The sequence below is a fragment of the Camelus dromedarius genome, chromosome 21, assembly GCF_036321535.1.
Source record: "Camelus dromedarius isolate mCamDro1 chromosome 21, mCamDro1.pat, whole genome shotgun sequence".
In the NCBI taxonomy this organism is placed as follows: Eukaryota; Metazoa; Chordata; class Mammalia; order Artiodactyla; family Camelidae; genus Camelus; species Camelus dromedarius.
In genome coordinates this window covers 35,001,500-35,022,571 of record NC_087456.1, presented here as the reverse complement: position 1 = coordinate 35,022,571, position 21,072 = coordinate 35,001,500, and the positions used below count along the sequence as shown (strand labels likewise).

General features: G+C 44.4%; 1 protein-coding gene across 8 annotated transcripts in view; it reads right to left on the bottom strand.

Annotated features, from left to right (window-relative positions):
* Positions 1-21,072, bottom strand: part of NEK7 (NIMA related kinase 7) — a 134,325-nt gene that overhangs the window by 75,437 nt on the left and 37,816 nt on the right. For 7 of the 8 annotated variants that reach the window (XM_064477298.1, XM_064477295.1, XM_064477294.1 and 4 more), the window contains one exon: positions 9,870-9,954. In XM_064477298.1, the coding sequence (XP_064333368.1) occupies positions 9,870-9,926 (57 nt within the window). In that variant the 5' untranslated portion in view covers positions 9,927-9,954. Of the gene's footprint in view, positions 1-9,869; positions 9,955-14,534; positions 14,587-21,072 lie in introns of those variants that run through there. The other variant, XM_064477296.1, reaches the window with a different exon arrangement.

Here is a 21,072-nt window from a genome sequence, read left to right as displayed (position 1 = left end):
TTCATGCTATGTACGATCATTAAAAAGAGATTACTCATCTCCAAACTACACAAACTAGAATATCTTTTTGACAGTATCTAACAACTCTGTTATGTATTACTTTCTACAAACCTCACTGAAAATAAAAAAAAAGAAACACATTTTTTTTAAAAAACCACATGTGCCAGCAGAGTCTAATTAGTCATGCTTCTTTCCATTTGAGAAATGACTTCCCTAAAATTTCTTGAACTACTTCAGCAGTAACCTATTCCTAAAGATACTAAGGGTCGGAGATTTACGTCAGTTGGAACAATACGCCATTAATCATTATTACTGGCTTTATATCAAACAAAGGAGACAATTCACTGTAGCATAAGAAAAATGAGTGACCAAATATAACCAATTACCTGATTAAACATTTATAAGACCCTGGTGTTTGTATCATTTAAGCATCATTAGTTACACCACACAGCATAATAATCACTATATCCAAATTACGTAACCAAAAATACCGATTACCTTTCCCAGCATACCATGAGCAGGATAGTTAATTAATGACAAAGACATTCCCACTCGCCAGGAGCACCATCAGCTATACCCGTAAAATTAAATAGGGCAGGCAAAAGGCTCAGGGAGACAGAGACGGACGGAGACAAATAGAGGGAAGAGGTTTCCACAATTTATTCATTTATTCCACAATTATTAATGGAGGAGGGGGCAAACAAATACAAAAACAATAAAAAGACAGTAAGCAAATACACAGTAGTATCTAATATTTAAGTACTATGCAGAGAAATACAATGGAGCGATACAGTGGAAAAAGAGTGGATGGTTATTTTAGACTGGATAACTCTGGGAGGACCCTGCTGAGGGGGTGACCTTTATGCTGAGATTGAAAAACCAGAAGGAAAAGGAAGAGCAGAAAGAACCCCTGGAGAAAATGTCCTCGGGAAGAAATGAGCTCGTGTGTTCAAGGAAGACGGGCTGGCGCACGGGGAGTGGGGCGGAGGCGGGATGCGCGGGCGGCCACGCCATGCGCCGCAGCAAGAGGAAGGACCCCGGCTGCCGGCAGGGAAGCGCTGCGCCGTGATCTCACGCGCACTCACAGGGAGAACTCACTCAGGACGCTGCGTGCACAAGGAAGTGGGGCACAGGAGGAGGAGGATCGCAGGAGTGGGAGCAGGGAGCCTGGACAGAAAGGTTGTGGGCCTGACCTGACAGTTATACTGAGACGCGGCAGCAGACGGAATCAGGATGTGACCGTGAGGCAGAGGCAGAGAGGATGCTGAGGAGTGGAGTCTGAGGAGTGGGGACAGAGCGGGTAAGTCATAGATGTGGGCTTGTGCACCTCGATGGACAGTGATACCAGTTACTGAGATAAACAAGGCTAAAGAAGCAGTGTGGGCAGAAAGCGGTAATAAAAACCAAATAAAGGACGTAATATGATGCAGAAGCAGGCCATGGGCAGAGGAACCTGTGCGCCTAGACCATCGTGTAGAACGCAGTCACTGTCGCCATCACCATCGCCACCCTCTAATGAGGGTTAACCATCAGCAGCATCGTCATCCAACCAGCACTAACTACTGGCCCTACCATCATCATCCAACGAGTGCCATCTCTGTGCCCAGCACCACAGTGAAAGCTCCATATCTGCTGGAGGTAAAAACTACTGTTTCTCTAATTTACTGATAAGACAAGTGAGGCTTATAGATGTTAAATAACCTGCCCTCCCTCACACAGCTAGACAGTCGGGGCTGGAGGGTCCCAGACACTCATCCCAGGCAATCTGACTTCAGAGCTCATGCTCTAAGCCACCACACCAACCAGCCCTCCCGCCTCCTCCAGCTCCTCCACATCCTCCTCCCCACGGATGCTGGTGTTCCACAGGGTACCATCTTCCGCCTTCCCTTCTCGCTCTGCTCACTCACTCTGGCCAGTGTCATCCACTGTCCAACCTCCTCCACCACTGGTTCTGGAAGGTAGTGTTGAGTTACACTGATTCCTGGTGCTCTCCTCACCCTCCACTGGATGCCCACCTCATGGTAACTCTTCTAAAACCTCCTCCTCCTCCACCCTCTTGTCCTCCTGCACCAAATGAGGTCCAGTCAAGGGAAAAACAAAAAGAATGCATCATTAAATTTATTTTATGTAAGTGCTCTTGGAAAAAGAAATGTATCAAAATTTCTAAATTTGGGAAATATTTGTTTTATGAATAGTGAGAAATCTGTCAAACATAACCAAGGCCATATGAAAGTCATATAATAGTCACATAATAATGATATAAAGGGAGACGAAATATAAAGGTATCCTAAATGTAAAATGATACAATCGAATTCTAACGAACACATTAGAATCTATACACTGAACGCTGCTCTTCAAACCCGCACCACAGGAAGACATGCACTTACTCTAGGAAGGCTTCCAACGCCGAACATGTATTCAGAACCCCTCCTGTGGAACTGTCATCAGCTTGTGAACCATATGAAAATCACTGGCCTCATTTAAGAAGACAGCTCATTTTGATCAAAGGAAGAATGACTACCAAGACTACTTTTTTCACCAAGTACATATTTGGCTCCAACGGATTTTTAAATTATCTCCAAATATCAAATTCACCCTCAAAAACAGAACAACTTTCATCACTGTATTTCTTAAAACTATATGTCAGGCTCTGAATGCAGTTCCAGGTGGAGTCTGGAAACTATTCGATTCATGTTGACCTCATCTTTGCCCACACCACTCTCAATGGACTATTCAAAAAGAAATTTCCAAGAGAGAAGATGAGAGAACCCTTTCTGTAGCCCCATTTTTTTAATCATCTAAATCCCTCAAGGTACTTCCTCTAAAATTTGAGAAACACTTATCCCTAAATATGTAAATATGAACAATCAATCTAAATCCAGAGCTCAGCCAGGCTCTAAACATTCTGATACCACTTCTCATCTGACAGATCTCTTAAACTATATGGCCCCACAGTCACTTCCTAAAATAACTCTAAAGTAACTAAAATCTATATGATATTAACGTAGTACAGTTAGACTGATTACTATTTTGCTTTCATTTAGAGATCAATCCATTCATTCATCACGGATTTATGGAGCACCCGTTACCTACTATTCACTGATACAAAACACGACCTACAGACGTGAGCACTGCACTCCTGGTGGAATGTATTCTCATTTACTAGAAGCACACCCGTGTATGAAATGACCCAAAAACGAGTCATCTTTTTGTTGTCTTCTTAATTTCACATTTCCTCTCAGAGAACTTTCCTCGGGGTCTCTTCATGTAGTTCACGTACATTATAATGAGCCCTTATGCTTATTACCTTCTGCTGGAGACTGAATCTCCCCGAACAGCTCCTGGCACCCGAGATCCTGGAGCCCAAAGAGAGTGCAATGTAAGCAAGATAAGGCTGAACCCGAGTCCAAAGCAGGGAGTGACACGAGGTGCAGCTGCAGAGGAGAAAGGAGACCAGGGGATGCAAGACCCTCCCCGGCATGCGTGAAAATGCAGAATCCATCCCAAAAGTCAAAGAAAGTAACGCAACAAAAGGTACACTTTGGAAACATGACTCTTGCTACAATGTAAAGAATGAACTAGAAACAGTAACACGAGAGGTAAAGAGACCAGATCCGAAGCTTCTGCAACAAGCTAGGCAAGAGGTGGCAGTAATCTAAAGGGGAGCGGTTACCGTCAGGATGTGAAGAAATCAGCAGGTTCACTAGCTAGTGAGGGAGTCCAGTCAAGGGGGCAGAAAAACTGGCTAAACGCAAAGCATGAGGCCCGCCTGCCTGCGGTCCGGACAACCAGGCGGGCAGGGCTACCCGACCCAGGGAGGACAGGCCGGGCCAGAACACGGCACACGTCACCTCGAAGACGAGGAGCCGGAGGTGCCCGGAAACACGAAGGGTCACGAGGACTGAGGCGGTGAGACTGGCCAGGAAGTGTGTGAGGAGCGTCTTCCGGGAAGCAAGCGAGCTGGCCGACAGCCCCACCCCGGGGCCGCGTGTGACCTGGGCCGGGCGAGCCCGGGCCTCCCCGTGTGCGAGGTGTGAGCGGCGGCCTGGTGTCGGGGGTGATGGACATTCAAACCGCTCGGCACGGGGCGGGCGCGCTGCAAGAACCAAGCAGCAGCGGCACTGCGCCCGGGACGAAGGCGAGACGCAGGTGACGGCGAGGCAGGGAGCCTGGGGCCACCGGGAGGCCGAGACGGAGCCTCCACGCGGCGGGGCTCACCAGCCCCCCACCCAAGAAGGAGCGGGGTTGGGTCTGGAAGAGTCTCTGCAGATGGGGAGGGTGAGCCTCTGCCGCTGACCCTCCCTGCGCGGGGACCGGAGAGTGAGCCGCCCCACGTGCCAGGTGACAGGGGACAGCGACCACGGGGGGAGGAGGCTCGCTCCCGGTAAAGCAAGGAGGTGGAAAGAAAGTAAGAAGTGCAGGCTGTACGTGGTTTTTCCTAATAAACCATTTACTATATATATTTACATTTGTACACAGGCTTTACCAAAAAAAAAAAAAAAAAACCGGTACATTAAGAGCTCAGACATCTCAGACAACACGTGAGTCCTGGGCTCAGAGAGCTGTGGAAGCTCTTCCTGGAGGAAGTTCTCTCTCTTTCTCTGAGCTTTCTTCCTTGCTGCGATGCAGGCTCGTTCCTCACGTCTAGTCTGACAAAGCGATGCCAAGAATGGCTTCCTACCATCCCTCTGATGGGGGCACCAAGGTATGGACCACTGCTTGAACTTGTGCCTAAAAATTCTACAGATATTGATACATTTTAATATTCATTTAAAAAGTGGTGCTTGAGAAGAAAGAGAATGGGTTGACTTGACACCACGTTTGTCTTCAGCAAGTGTTTACTGAATGCCTACCATCTGCTCCAGGTCCTGTTCTGGGGACCGGGAATGAAGTTTATACTCTGGAGAAAGAGGAAAGACAGTGAGCAAAATAAAAGGGATAAATGGCTTACTGGGTGTGTGTGAAGGGACGGCTTTCATGGAATGGCCGAGGAAGGCGGCGTCTGCACGCACACTGGAAGAAGATGAGTGGGGGGAGCCACGATGAGGAAGGATGAGAAACTATTAGAAGATTTTAAACAGATACGATTTGACTGAAATTGTATATTTTATATTTAAATGTTATATAATTTTTCCCTGACTTATGTGCTGACAGTAGACTGAAGGGAGGACAGGATAGAAACAGAGACCAACTGGGGAGTGACCGCAGTAAGTTACATGGAGAATGAAAATAACTGAGCAGAGTGACAGCAGCAGAGGAGGCAAGAAGTACTCGCACCCAAGTGTATGCAGAAGGGGGCGCTGCAGGACCCGTCAGCAGTGAGACAGGACATGCGAGAGACGGGGGGGCTGGGGACGTCTCCAGGAGCTTCGGCCTGAGCAGGTCAAAGGAGGGACATGCCGCCAACTGTGACAGAGAGGCCTGCACACAGACGGTTTGCGGGAATATTCACAGTTCAGTTTCACATGTGCCCAGTTTGAGACACGCAAATTTGATGTCAAGTAGGTGACTGGTTGCTCGCGTCTGGGATCAGGAGGTAGATCCGGTCTAAAGTAGAGAGGCCACCAGCACGTGGACCATACTCAGGATCATGAACCTGGAAGGGATCTCCAAGCAGGGCACAGAGGGCAAGACGCTCTGAGCCGCAGAGAGCTCCGCGGTGAAGAGTCCAGGAGGGGAGGGGAGTCGGCAAAGGACGGACCATTAAGACGAGAAGGAAACAAGGCTCTCAGAAGCGGAGCAATGAACAGGTTTCAAAGAACAGAGTGCGGCCGACTCTCTCAGGTGTAGCTGACAACCAAGAAAGACAAGGTCTAAGGGTGGCGCAGGGACTGAGCACAGGAGGCCCCGGGGACCGGGGCGAGAGCAGCCGCGGCGGCAGGGAGGGGAGAAAGCCCCCCGTAGCACACCTAAGAGAGCGAAGGGGGAACAGGACACAGACCTACACAGCTAAGGACTCAGCAGCAAAAGGCAACAGAGAGAGAGGTGAACAGCTGGAGAAAAGAAGGACTCTGAAAGCCATTTTCTGGCTGGGGTTTGTTCTGGTTCGCCGTTTAGGTGGGAGACCTCGCAGCACACAGCACCACGAAGCGCCCAGCCGGCGTGGGGCTGCACACGGCTCTGGTGGCCCGGGCAGGGCTGGCGCACCTGACAGGGCAGACGAGGCCGACCACGCTCTGCAGGTCCCGGGGAAGTCCTCGTCTGACTGCCTCAGTCTGTTGGTGAAACAGGAAGCAAGGGCGCAGCAGCTGAGAGAGAGGAGGGGGAGTGGGGGTTCTGAGGAGAGGGGACAGGAGACGCCGCTGGGGGTGCGGGCAGCGCGGGGACCAAGGACAGGACTGCTGGCAGCACTGAGCCTTACTGGAGGTTCAAGGGCATCAGCTCAAACTGCAGCAGGTCTCTTCCCTCAGAGTAGCTGCCACTCCATCCCCCAGACCTGCAGCAATAAAGCGGCTGGACGAGGCTGTTAGGCGGAGAACGTCACCTCATCTTCTGCAGAGGCTTCTGAAAATGGAGGCTGTGCTCAATGCCATAGGACGAAACCTTGGCAAACTCAACTTAGCAAAAGAAGCAAACGACACAATGACCCTTATTTCATAAAGAAAGTAGTTCTGTAAGACGGGCTAAGGAGAGGGGGAGGTGCCCCAGTCTTCAGGTCCAAATCCTGTCCCACTCAACCCAGCCGGCCCCCTGTCCGCCCCGCTCGCTCCCAGAGGCGCGCGAGCTCGGCGCGGCAGGCCGGGATGCCGGCCAGCCCGAGGGGAGGCTCGTGTTGGAAGACTCCCAGATGAGACTCTCATCCCTTCCAAGCCGTTAAAAGGAGGAGCACCGACTCTCCTGCCTGTAGATCTGGGCTGCTTTCCCTCCTTCGCAGGGAGCCAGTGTCACACTGGGCATCTTCAAACTACAGATAATAATTATACTCTAGGTCCTGACGACTATTCCAACTAAAACTGATTCTCCCTCGAGTCGTTCCCACAAAGTCTTCACGCTGCGCACTGATTGTAATCGTTTTATATTTATCTTTGTGAGAAAAAGTGAATGTATCATAGCTCTCTTCACTCAATGACCAGAAATTAAAAACTCACAAAATGTTAGCTGTAAACATCCACTGTTTAAAATTTGTCTTATACTAAAATGTAGACATTTTACTATTTCTCTGTCACCATCTTTTATACAGTTTGCATTTTAAAAAATTTAGCCAAATCCACTGTTCTACAAACTAGAGTCCACAAGCAATGTGAATATATAGGACACAAATCCAGTCAAATAAATCCTTTCAGTACCTTCCCGGCTTCAATGAAAGGAATCAAAGAAAGAAAAAGGGAAGGAAAAGGAAGCTGATAGGAAAAAAAAAAAAAAACTAAGTTCAAAAGAATGACAATAATACAAAAAAACAGATACATAAATCTCACATTCTAAAGCTTAAAAAAAAAGGAACTCACACTACTAAAAATGAAACCACATATTATGCATTATGGGGTCAGAGTATTCATCTCAGAACAAGGAAAAGACAGATATGCCAAGAATACACATCACTTGTCATAACACAGGGAATTGGTCTCTGACACCTAGAAAGCTCACTTCCTCCGTTTGCTGTTTCTGTCCAGACACGCACTAGCATCTCAAAAGCGGAAGCAGTCACAGCTAACCATATGTTGCTGCATCACCCCGTTATTCAGGCCAGTGGTGTGGAACAAAACAAAAGCAGGTTGCCAACCCCGAGCAGAGGCTGTCCTTTGCCAGCCTTTTAAAATAATGCTACTGAGAGCAGGAACATTTTTCAGAGACTTAATAGGCAATAACGCCTGTAAACGCTTGTCGGGTAACCTCACACCATCAGTCTGGATGCAGAGACAGAAGACCCTCCCTCCCCCCCACACTTGCCACAGGCAGTGAGAACCTGGGGTGACACTTGCTGATTTCCACGGGGGAGGGGGCGTACCACGTGGGAGCAGCAGCAGGAGGAAGAGAGGAATCCAACCACGTGAAAGAGACGCAGAACCACGTGCGTGATTTTGACATTTATGCCGCGTGGTAGCCCGTGGATCCCAGGGAACCAGGACTTTCATTTTCGCCTCTACTGCCACTCTGACCTTCCCTGGTCGGTGAGTCAGTAGGAGGCAGAAATTACAGTGCTCATTCTTTTTTTCCTTTGAAATTTAGGGCTGTTCAAAACCAAACATTTCAAAATCATAACACAAACTCCCTAATCTGAGAGCTGCTTCTTTCACTGTCTTCACTGGAGACAACGAATATGAAACAAAGAGTATCCATGCATGTCTGTAAAACTAGCACTAAGATAATGTTAGTATCTAACAGAAAGAAGCTGCCTACTATAATCTTGATAAATTTATGATCGTAGCACAAAATATAAATGGCAGATTTTAAAAAAATCATCTTGAAATTAAAATACTGGCCTTACTCTAAGCTAAAAGGTGTCTCTTCCAAACACAGTACAGAGAATTCAGAAAGGCATAACAAAGCAATTGAAAGTGCAATTAAGTAAAGGGCTAATTTAAACACGTTCACGTGAAGGAGCGCTGGTTGGTTTCAATCGCACACCCGTGCTGAGCCCCTGCTCCACGTGCGGAGCTGCGGGACCACGGCGCAGCCGCGGTAGGACACAGCCCGAATCCTTACGGAGAGTTTGACCCAACAGGAAAGATAAGGACAATGTCCATATGAAATGACCCCAGGGCCTCAGAAACCGCAGAAGAGACATACAAAGGATGTATCATCAAGTTTCCAAGGAAAAAATAAGTACGTCCACAAAATCGGAAAAAGCTTCAGAGCGGAGGTGGCATTTTAGATGCCCCTTGAAAGATGGGCAGGATTTCAAACTTTGGAGAGGGAGGTGAAGGGTGAAAAACGAATGAAGTACAGAGGCAGAAAAGATAGTTTACTCTGTAGGCAGTATTTCCCAAACTGTGCTTCACAGACACTGACTCGAGAGAAGCCAACAGATGTGCTCTAAAATAGGGTCCAGTAGTCAAATTAGTTTGGAAAACACCACACCCTGAAAGGGCCCCCGGAACCTCCCAGCGCACAGTAATACAGTGGAGGCTCTGAGGGGCACTGCCACAAGGCAGCTGTTCGACCCGAGGCCCCAAACTTCTCTGCCTCCAGAGCTCATGTGAAAGAACACCTATCAATTCTTCATTGCCAGAATCCCTACCAAGCAAATCTGGGCCAAGGCTCGCAGAGCAACTCTGAGACACCACGGAGGCCGCACAGCCGCGGGCATGATGAACCACGAGACCGAGGTGCTGCCCGTACGGGGCGGGGACGGCATTTCGGACACGCCACGTGTCCTGGACTCCGTGGCAAGCATCCACGGTGCGCACTGGAGGCCAAACAATCGATTTCAATAGTGCGTGTAAACATTCCTTTAACTGCATTTTATGTTGCAGAAAACAAGCAACTACAGAACAGGAGAAACACATTCCTAGTCAGAGAGAGCGAGCAAAGGGGCAGTACCGGAAGGCGTCACGGGCAGCGCAGGAGCGGCGTCCCGGCGAAAGCGGAGGCGGGCACGGAACACGCAGGCACTGCCCCCGTTTCTGTTTTCCTCCCTAAGCCTGATACTAACTCTCAAAGTCTACAGGTCATCCACTTCAAGTTACAGCTACAGCTGCCCTTTTTTCCATGTCTGTCCATATTTCTAAAACAGCATTTGAAAATATAAACGCAGATTTAAACTTGTTAGTGCATAATTAGCACTTCCGGCTACCTCATTTCCTAAAGGAACTGTGAATGCACTACTTCCTCCTTCACTGTATCTCTTGTTTCTCTGCACACGCACATGTGCACACACACACACACACTCTCTCTCTCTCTCTCATGGCGGCAGCATCTGAACCAATTACCTGTGGCTGGAACTGAGGTACAGGTGGCCCCTGCATTCCTTGTGATTGCTCATCCATTGTCTAATGCAACAGGAACTTCAGAACTCTGCAAAAAATGTAAAGTTAAAATGTAAATAATGCAATCATTAACAATCTGAGTTGCTCATCATACACCTGATATTTGCAAATATTAGTTTCACCTAATCTTTCAAAAGTGCCCAGTAAGACATCCCATACTTTTATCTGCCATCTGCTAAATCCAAGCTCTTTTTGGCTAATACAAATACTCACTGTCTCAACTAATTCTTCTCAATAGTAGCATTTTACGCTTAGAAAATCCTGCTTCATGAGATGAAATTCTCCCTTCTCCGTTATGTCTTACAGAGCACAAAAGCTTCCCCTCACCCTCCTTAGTACAAGATGATCATCGCCGTGGTCAGCTTCATGTAATCACAGCCAGTGCTTCACATTCCTAAAATGCACTTCTTTATATTCTGAAAATGTTAGTACTTCTTTTCTTTATGTCCAACTACAACGCTTCCTGTGATTTTTTAGGTTTAAACTTAAAAGGTCAGTCCTCATATGAGTGTTTACTCTTTTTTGCACACTTTGTTTGTAATTATAAAACACCATCCATTAATTCAGCAAACACAGTAGGCTGAAGCCAGTTATGTGCCAAGTACTGCACAAGGCTCAAAGACCAAACTACAAAGGAAACAAATGCCAAGTATCTCTAGGTTTTTCCTAAGTGTAATTTTATAACTAAAATCTTGTGGGTTAAAAAGTTAGGGTCCACTTAAACAGGATCAACAGATGGAGAAACTAAACACATCTTCACTTTATCATACTCTTGAAAAAGCAGTAAAAGCATTCTAGACATGGGTCAAGTGTATTGCAAATATTTTCTTCTATCCTGTGACTTGTCTTTTTTTAAAAAATCTTCCCAATGACATCTTTTAATTAACTTATGAACAGAGATTCATAAATGGCCTAATCAATCAATCTTTCTCTTTATGATTAATGATTTGGGGTACTCTTTAAGAATTATTTCCTTTACCCTAAATTCTCATGTTATCTTCTAATGTAAGCTTTACTGTTTTTGCCTTTCATATTTAGATCTGCAATTGACCTGGAATTAAATGTTTGTCTTTATGGTGAAGTCAATATTTTTCCATATACGCCTATCTAGTAGCCTTCAGATCACATGATGAAAAGATGACCCTTTACCCCACACCCCACTGCAGCACTGCTCTATCATCCTTGTCATATACATCAAACGACTGCACAGACATACACTAAATTAACTGGTGTATAGAGCAGCTTTGCTATGGACTTACATTTAATCACATCTGATTTTAATACAAATTTTAGAACCATCCTGTTTCTACTTTTTTTTTAAAGCCTACTGGGATCCTGATTAGGATTACATCAACTCTATAGATCAATTTGGGAAGAACTGACATTTTAATAATATTGGGTTTTCAAATCCAGGACACAGGATATCTCATTTATTTCAGGTTTAATTTCTTTCAATAATGGTTTTCAGTTTCAGTACTCATCTTTCACATCTGTTTCCAAGTTATTTCCTAAGTACATTATATTTTTTATACTATTATAAATAGTGGGTGCTTTTTATTTCCATTTTATTATAGTGTACAGAAACACAACTAATTTCTATATATTGGCCCTTTATCTTGCAAGTATGCTAAACTCACTTATTAGGTCAAGCAGATTTCTTATAGATTCTTGCCTTATTGCAATGGCTAGAACCTCCAGCACAATGAACAGAAGTAGAGACATCCTCTTTTTGTTCTTATCTCAGGAGAAAAGTATTCAGTCATTTACTATTACATTTAATGTAAGATGCACATTTTTCACATATGCCCTAATTTATCAGGCTGAAAGATTTTATAAAGATGTTAGATTCTTACTTTGCTGAAAGATTTTATAAAGATGTTAGATTTTTGTCAAATGCTGCTTCTGTATATGAGCTGACCATATATTTTTTACTTTGTTAAAATGTTGAATTTTGAACATTCACTTTGGTGAATGTTAAGCCAGTATTCATTTCTGGGATGAACCCCACTTAGTCATGATACATAATCATATTTGTACATTGTTGGATTCATTTTTTTAATTGAAGTATAGTCGACTTACAATGTTAATTGCTGGTGCACAGCATAGTGATTCTGTTGTACATATATATATTCCTTTTCATATTTTTTTATGGGTTAGTATAAGGTATTGAATATAATTCCCAGTAGGAGTTTGTTGTTTATTTATTTTATATATAGTAGTGTGTATCTGCTAACCCCAAACTCCCAATTTACCCCTCCCCACTTTTTTTCCCCCCAGTAACTATAAGTTTGTTTTCTATGTCTGTGAGTCTGTTTCTATTTTGTAAATAAATTCATTTCTTTTTTTTTTTTTTAGATTCCACATATAAGTGATATCATATGGTATTTTTCTTTCTCTTTCTGGCTTATTTCACTTAGTATGACAATCTCCAGCATTTATCGTTTATGGACTTTTTTAATGATGGCCATTCTGACTGGTGTGAGGTGATACCTCATTGTAGTTTTGATTTGCATTTTTCTGGTAATTAGTGATAGTGAGCATTTTTCATCTGCAATTAGCCATCTGTATGTCTTCACTGGAGAAATGTTTGCATTTTTTCATTGGGGTGTTTGCTTTTTTATTACTGAGTTGTATTGAGCTGTTTGTATATTCTGGAAATGAAGTCCTTCACAGTTGCATCGTTTGCAAATGTTTTTCTCCCATTCCGTACGTTGCCTTTTTGTTTCGTTTATAGTTTCCTTTGCTATGCAAAAGCTTATAAATTTAATTAGGTCTTATTTTTTAATTTTTGCTTTTATTTCCAATTTATTTATATAGTGTTGGATTTGGGGAGGGAGGAGAGGCAAGGAGAAAGAGAATCCCAGTAATGAATTAGAATACCTTTCAGTGTGAAATATAAATCATTAGCATCAACACTTCACCTCTAGTGCCCCTCAGGTAGCTTTCACAAGACACTCCATGAAAAAAAAGGGCTTCCTGGTCAAAGACCTCTGTGGAGTACTACTTGCTGTATCAATCTCTCTCAGAAAGTCATGGTCAACATCAGCAAACTAAAGGACTGAAGCAGCCCAGCAGGTTTTTAAAAAAAAATTTACTTATATTTAACTCATTTAATCACAAAATGCTTTCTTTGTATAACAGATTTTAATATCCCCCAGCCTGACTAACCCTAAGAAGTGACTATGAGAAGCTGTGTGCTGGGTTACAGCAAGGCAGGTTCCACCATGCCTGCTGATACGAGATAACATCTAAGCAAATAAAACAATGATGAAAAGAAGCCAAAGTTTAAAAAAAGAAAAGGAAACATACAAATCAAAGAAATCTTAGAAGTGATTTAATCTAATGACCCGCCTGACAGGAAAGCCCCTCCTACAGCGTCCCAGACAGAGGTCAGAAACCCCCTGCTCAGAAGACACAGGTCTGTGCGACTCCCTCATGCTGCATATAAGTTTAGTGACACAATGAACAAAAAGAAATTTGTTTTTACGTAATATCTAACATGATTCCTTGTGTCACTGGATTCTTAATGCTTTTACAGAATGTTTGTATACTGATTTAATACCATTATTTATCATATTTCTAAAGATCAAAGATATTTATATGTAATACTTTCCCACTAATCGCCTCATAAATAAAATTAAAACATTTTAATATATAAATATGTTAACTATGCATTCAGTCTTCCAGATCATAAACTCCATGTTGCAGGGACCTACCTGTGTCATCCACAGCTGCACCCCCAGTGCTTAGGTCAATGCTTGGCACAAAATGGGTGCTGAGTGAATATTTATTTAATGAACGAATGCATGTATCTCTGTCATAAAAGCATCAAATAATTACTGCTACAGTTTAGTAAGCCTAAAGTCAATCATGAGTAAAGTTATGATCAAATTAAATAAACTCGGCACCCAATCTTCAATCAAAAAAGGCTTCCCAAAGATGGAGCTGCCTGAATTGGCTTTTAAATAAGAAAGACACACTCACAAGGTCCAGAAGAGGCAAGGAGGAGAGGGAATCTGGGAAAAGGAAGGAACATACTGAAATACTCAAAAGTGGAGCTCAACATCTTGTAAGTAATTTAAAATTGAAGCTGGCATGTGGTGAGAGAGAGGATGTGGGGAGTTAACGTGAGAAGGTTAGGCTAACAACACAGGCAGGTGTCAGCTCATGAAAAAACTTTTATGATATTTACTTATCCAGTTGGTATCAAAGAGCTTATGTTGGGTTTCAAGCAGCTAAGACAGAAGTTCACTATTTTTCAAATACAACCTTTCCTGCTGTGTGACAGAGGAGAGGTGCTCACAGCCACAAGCAAGACCAGTCAAGAAGCTACTGCGACAGTCCAGACAAGAGATGACAATCCGCCCCCACCCCACCCCCCCGGTCCTCTACTTGACCTCAACCAGCTTTCAGCACAACTGTCTCCCCTTCCAGAAGTTCCCCTGGCCTTTCTCCCACACTGCAGCCACTTTTTCTATTGAATGTGTAAGCTGGAGTGCTCTAAGACATGTTTCTTCACTTTTTTTAAAAAACCTTCATTCTCTTAAATTATCCCATCCGGTCCCAGGACTTTGATCACTACCCATATATGATTCCTCTCAAACTTACCGCTCCACTAGAGGCACCTGTTCTGAGCTCTGAGCCACAAACACCAATATCCAAATGACCACCTGATGTCTTTAGAATTCTTCAATAGAAGACTCCATCTCCCATTCCTCCAAAAAAATTAAAAAAAAAAAAAAGCTAACTTCTCCTCTAATCATTTTTATCTCATTACATGTATCTCCATCTACTCAGTTGGTCCAGCCCAAAATTCCCATTTTGGGGTCTCAGGACCTCTTTATCTGAGAACTCCAAAGCCCTTTTGTTCAGTGGGTCCTGGCTATCAATATTTCCCATATTAGAAATTAAAACTGAGAAACACATACTAATTCACTTACAAATAACAGCAATTTATTTTAACAGCAAGCTATTTCCTGCTACTCATTACAATAACTTTTTTAAAGTATTCTCAGCAAAGGAACAAGTTAAAAGTGGAAATCCAAGTATAAAATAATAAAACTGCAGCACTGAAAAAGGAGTAGTAGAAGATCTAATTCTAGTTTAAAACTAGTCCTGCAGTTTCATTCATAAAGCAGAGGGTTCTGTCTTAATTTTATAAACAGTCTTAAAGACACAAAGAAATGGACATCAGGAATAAATACAAAACATGTTGAATATCACTGATCAAGAAACACAAATCTAAGCAACAAAGAAATAGTACATAACTGATAGCCTTTCAAAATGACACATACTTTTAAATTATATGCAATGCTTATGATATGTATAATAACCTTTCTAGAAAGCAATGTGACAATGAACATTAATAATTATTCATACACTTTTACTCACGACTCTTAATCCCACAACTCCATCCTATAGAAATAAATCAGTGACTGAATGTTGGATTACATACAAGAATGTATATTAAAAACCATTTATCATAAAGGAAAACTAGGAACAACATAAAGGTCCAACAATATAAAAATGTCTAAATAAATTACAGTAAGTACACAAAATGGAACTAGACTGACCCAATGTTTATTAAAAATTTTAATGATATTTAAAGATGTACCCAGTATAATGTGAAGTGAAAAGGCAAGACGCAGAGACAAACTTCCATGTTATATGTACTCAAAGGACACTGCTCTTTCTTATCCCTGTCGGTTAGATAATTGTGTCGTTGTTTGTTTAAGGTAACTATCTTGCCAAAGTATCAGCCAAATAAGGGTAGGAAATTATCTGTTTTATACATCATTGCACTCCCACAGTGCCTAGCACAGAGTTAAACATACAACAAACACATAGTCACCTATGATTCTAATATGAATTCATCATATACTAAATCAAAAACAGCAAGTTGCATAATAGAATAAAAATGTCTTAACACATCAGTTTTTAAGAAAAGCACATTTGTATACATGTATGGGAATTAAAAATAGTATGGGCAGCCTCTATTTCCATAATGGCAAAGAATAATTCAGACCAATCCTCTCCTCCAAGGACAATTAATAACACAAAAGAAATATTTTTCACTCTGCTTTAATGCAACACAGATATGGAAATAGCAAAGACTTAAAGGACCAGTATCTGAGGAAGGAGGGAAGCCTAGGAGAAGTGGCTCTAACATCCAGGCCTCTTTTTCCATGAAGTGTGGCACTGGCTGCGAGGGCACAGCCACAATGCTGAAAGGCTATAAAGTACTGTCACCTGCTTGGGGCGAGAGACACAAACTACAGTCCACAGCTCCACAAAGGGTTGTGGTGAACACCCTCACAATTTCCGTTAAGACCTTGAAAGCCTCAGCCCTGGTTGACAAATCTCAGCATTAAATCATTTGAAATCTTGAAACTGGACTGAGGTCAGCTCTGATAGCTAACATCCCAAGCTCCCAGCAAAAACAAGTAAAAATACATTCTGAAGAAAGAGAACAGCTTCGGCTTCAAATTATTTCTACATGCAATTCTGCACATAATAAAAAACTAGACACTCTAGCAAATAAGGACACATGAACAAAAATCAGCAGAGAGAACAGACAGAATAAAAATGCTCTCAGACAGAAGGCTAAAGATGCAGGAAGGAATCATAAAAAAGGCAACAGGGCCATTCAAATATATAAGAGATAAAACTGATTGTAAAATTAAAAATGAATCTACAGTTGAACACATGAAAACCAATATACAAGGAGAAGGGTAAATGGAGTTAAAGCCGTTTAAGGTTCCTATTGAACGTCTGGGAAAAGAAAAAGGACAAACTAGCGCTCTCTCTGTTTTTCTAGTCTATGTTATCTTTTATAAAATTCATTTAGCACTTCTTATGGTAAATTTTATATACAGAAAAATTGCCATTATTCCTGTGCAATTTCTATACATTTTGACAAATTTAGCCTTGTAACTACCACCAGTTCCATCAGCCCATACCATGCCCCGTGTCCCATTATAGTCAAATCCTCCCCCAATGCCTGGCAATCCCGCTCTGCCCTTTGTCCCGTTAGTTCCCTCTCCAGGAGATGATACAAACGGAGCCGCACAGGCTGCACCCTTCTGAGCGTGGCCTCCTTCACGCAGCAGGGCGCACCTGAGGCTCACCCATGTTGCCGCGTGCAGCGCGTTCACTGACGCGCCATCCTCCAGCTGAGGGACATCTGCGTTGCTTCCAGTTAGGACTACTACAAATAAGGCCACTACAAACACCTGCACACAGGCTCACACCTAAGTTTCACCTCGCGTGGGTATGTAGGAATGGGACTGCTCGGGTCATATTAGATTTTAATAAGTGAAGGATGCATTTAAAATAGAAGGTCTTCATTTGCTACGATAAGAAATGAGAAAGCGAAAAGCACCTCAAGCCATCCCGCTTCTCATACTTGCTCCTTGTGGTCTCAGCTTCTCCGCCCTCACTCTGTTTACTCTAATAAGGTCATCACAAAGGACTGGACATCATATATGCCTACAGGATTTGAATTTTTGTTAAGTCCCTAGTTCAGAAATTAGTAAACCTTTCAGTTTTGTGGAAAGACAGACATTACCATCCTCTGGCTGTTCAATGAACTAGAATTATCTAAAATAAAACAGATAACCAGATGCTGAAAAAAATGCAAGTGCCATATTTTCACTGGACAGTTAAGTCCTCCATGAGGACAGCTGTTTAGGAATCCCTACTCCGATTCCTATAAAATGCATATAGTTCCTGACTAGTCAACAGGGGCGGAATAGCGAAAGAAGTAGAACAGATGACCAGAGAAATATTTAAACTGTTAAATATAAACTTTTTGATAAAAAATAATTTATGTGGAATTTTTGCAAGAGACTGGAGTGAGGAAAAGTTCACAGCACTTGGCAAAGATCTTTCTTTGAACTAAACCTTTTTAGAGCCATTGCTATACTTTAGACATGTTCCCTAAAACATCTGCAAGAACGCAGGCAAGTGTCCACGGAAACACCATTCTAAGGCTGCTTAATATTCCAGCATCATCACTGAAAAGTAACAAAATAAAGGTTGAGATAATCAGGACCAATGTTTTTATTATGGTTCTTGCTGACATCTGCTGGCTCAGTTTTACCTTCCTTCTTAACATATATCGACCTGTAAGATGTAAGCATCTTAGACACCAAAGGTTGTAGCACATGAAGCAGAATCCCTAGCTTAATCAAGGGACCAACGATGCAAATACTAAATGAGCACATGTCAGCCACCTGATCACTTCCCGAAATCGGTGCTGTGGCTTCACTGTACCTCGCTTCCCAGGGAATCAATTAATACAAACTGTCTGTGATCTAAGGTTTTCATTCTGTATTATTATTTAATTCTGAGACTAAAGTTACATTTTTTTAACTTAAACTGCAAAAGCCATGTTATTAGAACTCAAAAGTGACAAAAAGTGGATGTCTTTAAAAATATTAAGTGGGGTAATTTTCTGGTTGGTTGCAGCAAACCGAAAATTCTACACTTGAAAACTAAGATAGTAACACATGTCCCTCCCTAGGCCCTCACACCGCTGCACGGCCCCTCTCCACCCGACGCCAGCGCAAAGGGGCGCGCGGCAGGGCGGCACTTTCTTCTTCCTAGAAATGGCACTGCTTCGTGTTCCCCACAGTAAACGTTTTTCCCCAGTGTTTCAAAAGAAAAAGAAATGCGACAGTGAGCTGCTGTTTTGCTTGTCTTTTTACTCACTTGCACTCCTTCCCTAGTTCAGAAACCTCACAAGAAACCGCCCGCCCAGCGCCGGCCGCAGGCGGAGGGGCAGCGCGAAGCCGCGCGCCGCCGTCACCTCCTCTCTGCGCCCTAACACGCTTAGCCCACAGCGAACAGCTGTTCAGACCCAAGAAGCAGTTCTTTTCTAACACGTCACCCTGAACAAAGTTAGCCCTGAGAGCACCTTGTGAGTCAGCGGTTCTCGGTCTGGGTGACCCCCGCCCGGACTCGGTGCGCAGGTCCGAAGCGGGGCCCACTGCTCCCCACTGCAGGACACGCGCACCGCACGGCACACGGGGCAGGCCGGGGCGCACTCGGGGCGCAGCAGCAGTGGTTCAGCCTGTTCCCCGCGTGGCTCCGTGTGTCCGCGGCCGCAGTGACGAGCGCTCCGGCCACGGTCAGCAGGCCTGCCCCTCGGGCCGCCGCGAACGGCGCTGTCCCAGACACAGGCCGAGACCCGAGAGCAGCAGCCCGAGAGCAGCAGCCCGCGCCCAGCATCTGAGTCTCAGCGGGACCCTGACGGGTGGCCCGGAGGGGAGGGGAGGGGCCGCTGCAGCCGGAGCCCCAGGCTCTCCTGAGGGATTTGTTACCATGTTATTATTATTGTTACTATTTTTAGAGAGAGAAAATTAGAAGGAACACATCTCTCAGCACACGCAGAAGTCTCCCCTGAATTCCTCCCCACTCCGTGTTTAAAACAGACCTAAAGTCATCCATTCGTTTCGAATCCATATATAATCTGATTGACTCCCTAAATTACAATGTTTGGAATAGTTATTTCAGACAATATCTGTAAGTGAAACATCTGAGTTTGATTTTTAAAATAACAACATATGGGTCTAAGCTACTGAATTTGATCAAGCACCGCAGTCAGGCATCCTATGACCTGCCAGCTGAGGAGGTGCCAGCCGAGCAAGGTCTCAGCACAGCGACAGCAAGTGCTAAGATGCTCTCAACTCCAGGGCCCTCTACCGTGTCATCAAAGTACAAACACTACTACTTGCCCGGAAAGGATCTTTGAAAAGAATTTTATAGGAAGAAAATGGGAAGGAAGGAAGAGGAGGAGGGAGGGAAACCAAGGGGAGTCCCATGAGTTCAACCTTAGTCACTTTCTGGCCGCAGATTCAACGAATGCCTCTCTCCGAGCTGTCATGCCCAGCGGCCTGCTTTGGGCACGGGGGTGCGGTTCATTCTTCCCTATTTCTGCCCCACTACTCCTGCCACAGGACTGTCCTGATGAGGAAGTGTCTTCATAAGCATGATGGTCCTCACCTCCTCCTGACAGTCCCCAGTCACCAAACTGGGCTGTTATCCTCCAACAGCCAGTAAGGATGGCTGAGTCGACACAGAATCAACCCCCTCTCTGGTGGAGATGGAATGTCCCCACAGACAGAAATCCTCGCTTCTCCTGGACATTAAGGTAACAGAGTTCTTAAAAGCGTCTGACGCGCTGCTTCGCCAGCTTTTCCCGAGTGCGGGGAGGCCGCCCACTCCCGGGACCTGGGGTAACAGGACGTGAGTCCTTGTAAGCAAGAGGTTCATTCCAAATCGACTGTTCCTGCTAAAAACCGAAAAGTTTTTATTCTCCTCTTCACTATATAAAACGTTTTCCCCTTCACAGACTCCCGAGTCTCCTAGTGTAACTGATGCTCCAGGGAGGTCGTTTCAAGGACCAGGCCGGAGGACGCAGCCCTCGGTAAACATGCCGACCCCACGGCGATGTGACTCATCACCTACTTCAGCCGTCTTCAACTCTGTACAATAACCACAATCACAGAGACTCCAAACACTAGAAATTACTGGCGGGGGAGAAATGGTTCTAAATACCATGAGAGAATTCATGAAAACTTCATATTACACAAATGACTTTGCTCTAAAAGCACCTGTAATTCGAATGTGTTGATTCCAGCTTAAAAACGAAGTGGCAGGAAGACTCTCCCCACAAACTTTTGTTTCTTCTCTTCCCCTGACCCGGGAGTCCCGTTAGATAAGAGGGAGACACGGGAGGCCCCCGCGACCATGGCCGAGCACCAGCCCAGGGACACTGTGCCAGGAGGGGGAGGGGCCGTGTGGGGGCGGGGGCGCCCCCACCCAGGAGGCTGTGCACACGGCCCTCGAGACAGACGTGCTCCAGTCAACTGCCTCCAACCCCAAAATAACATCTTCCCATGGACCGAGTTTCCACGCTGGATTCCGGCCACTTCCGCCCTGACTGACGGGGATGCCACAGTGGTGGGGGTGCCATGCCAGCCTCCCCAGTCCTCTGTGCGAACAAAGACTGGGTCACATTTCTTCATATTCCTGACAACACCTACACCAGCACTAAAACTTTAATATGATGATTGATGCCTGTGAACATTCAGATCCTAAGCCAGTGTAATTAATGTGGAACTCCAGAGCTGCCCAGGCCACG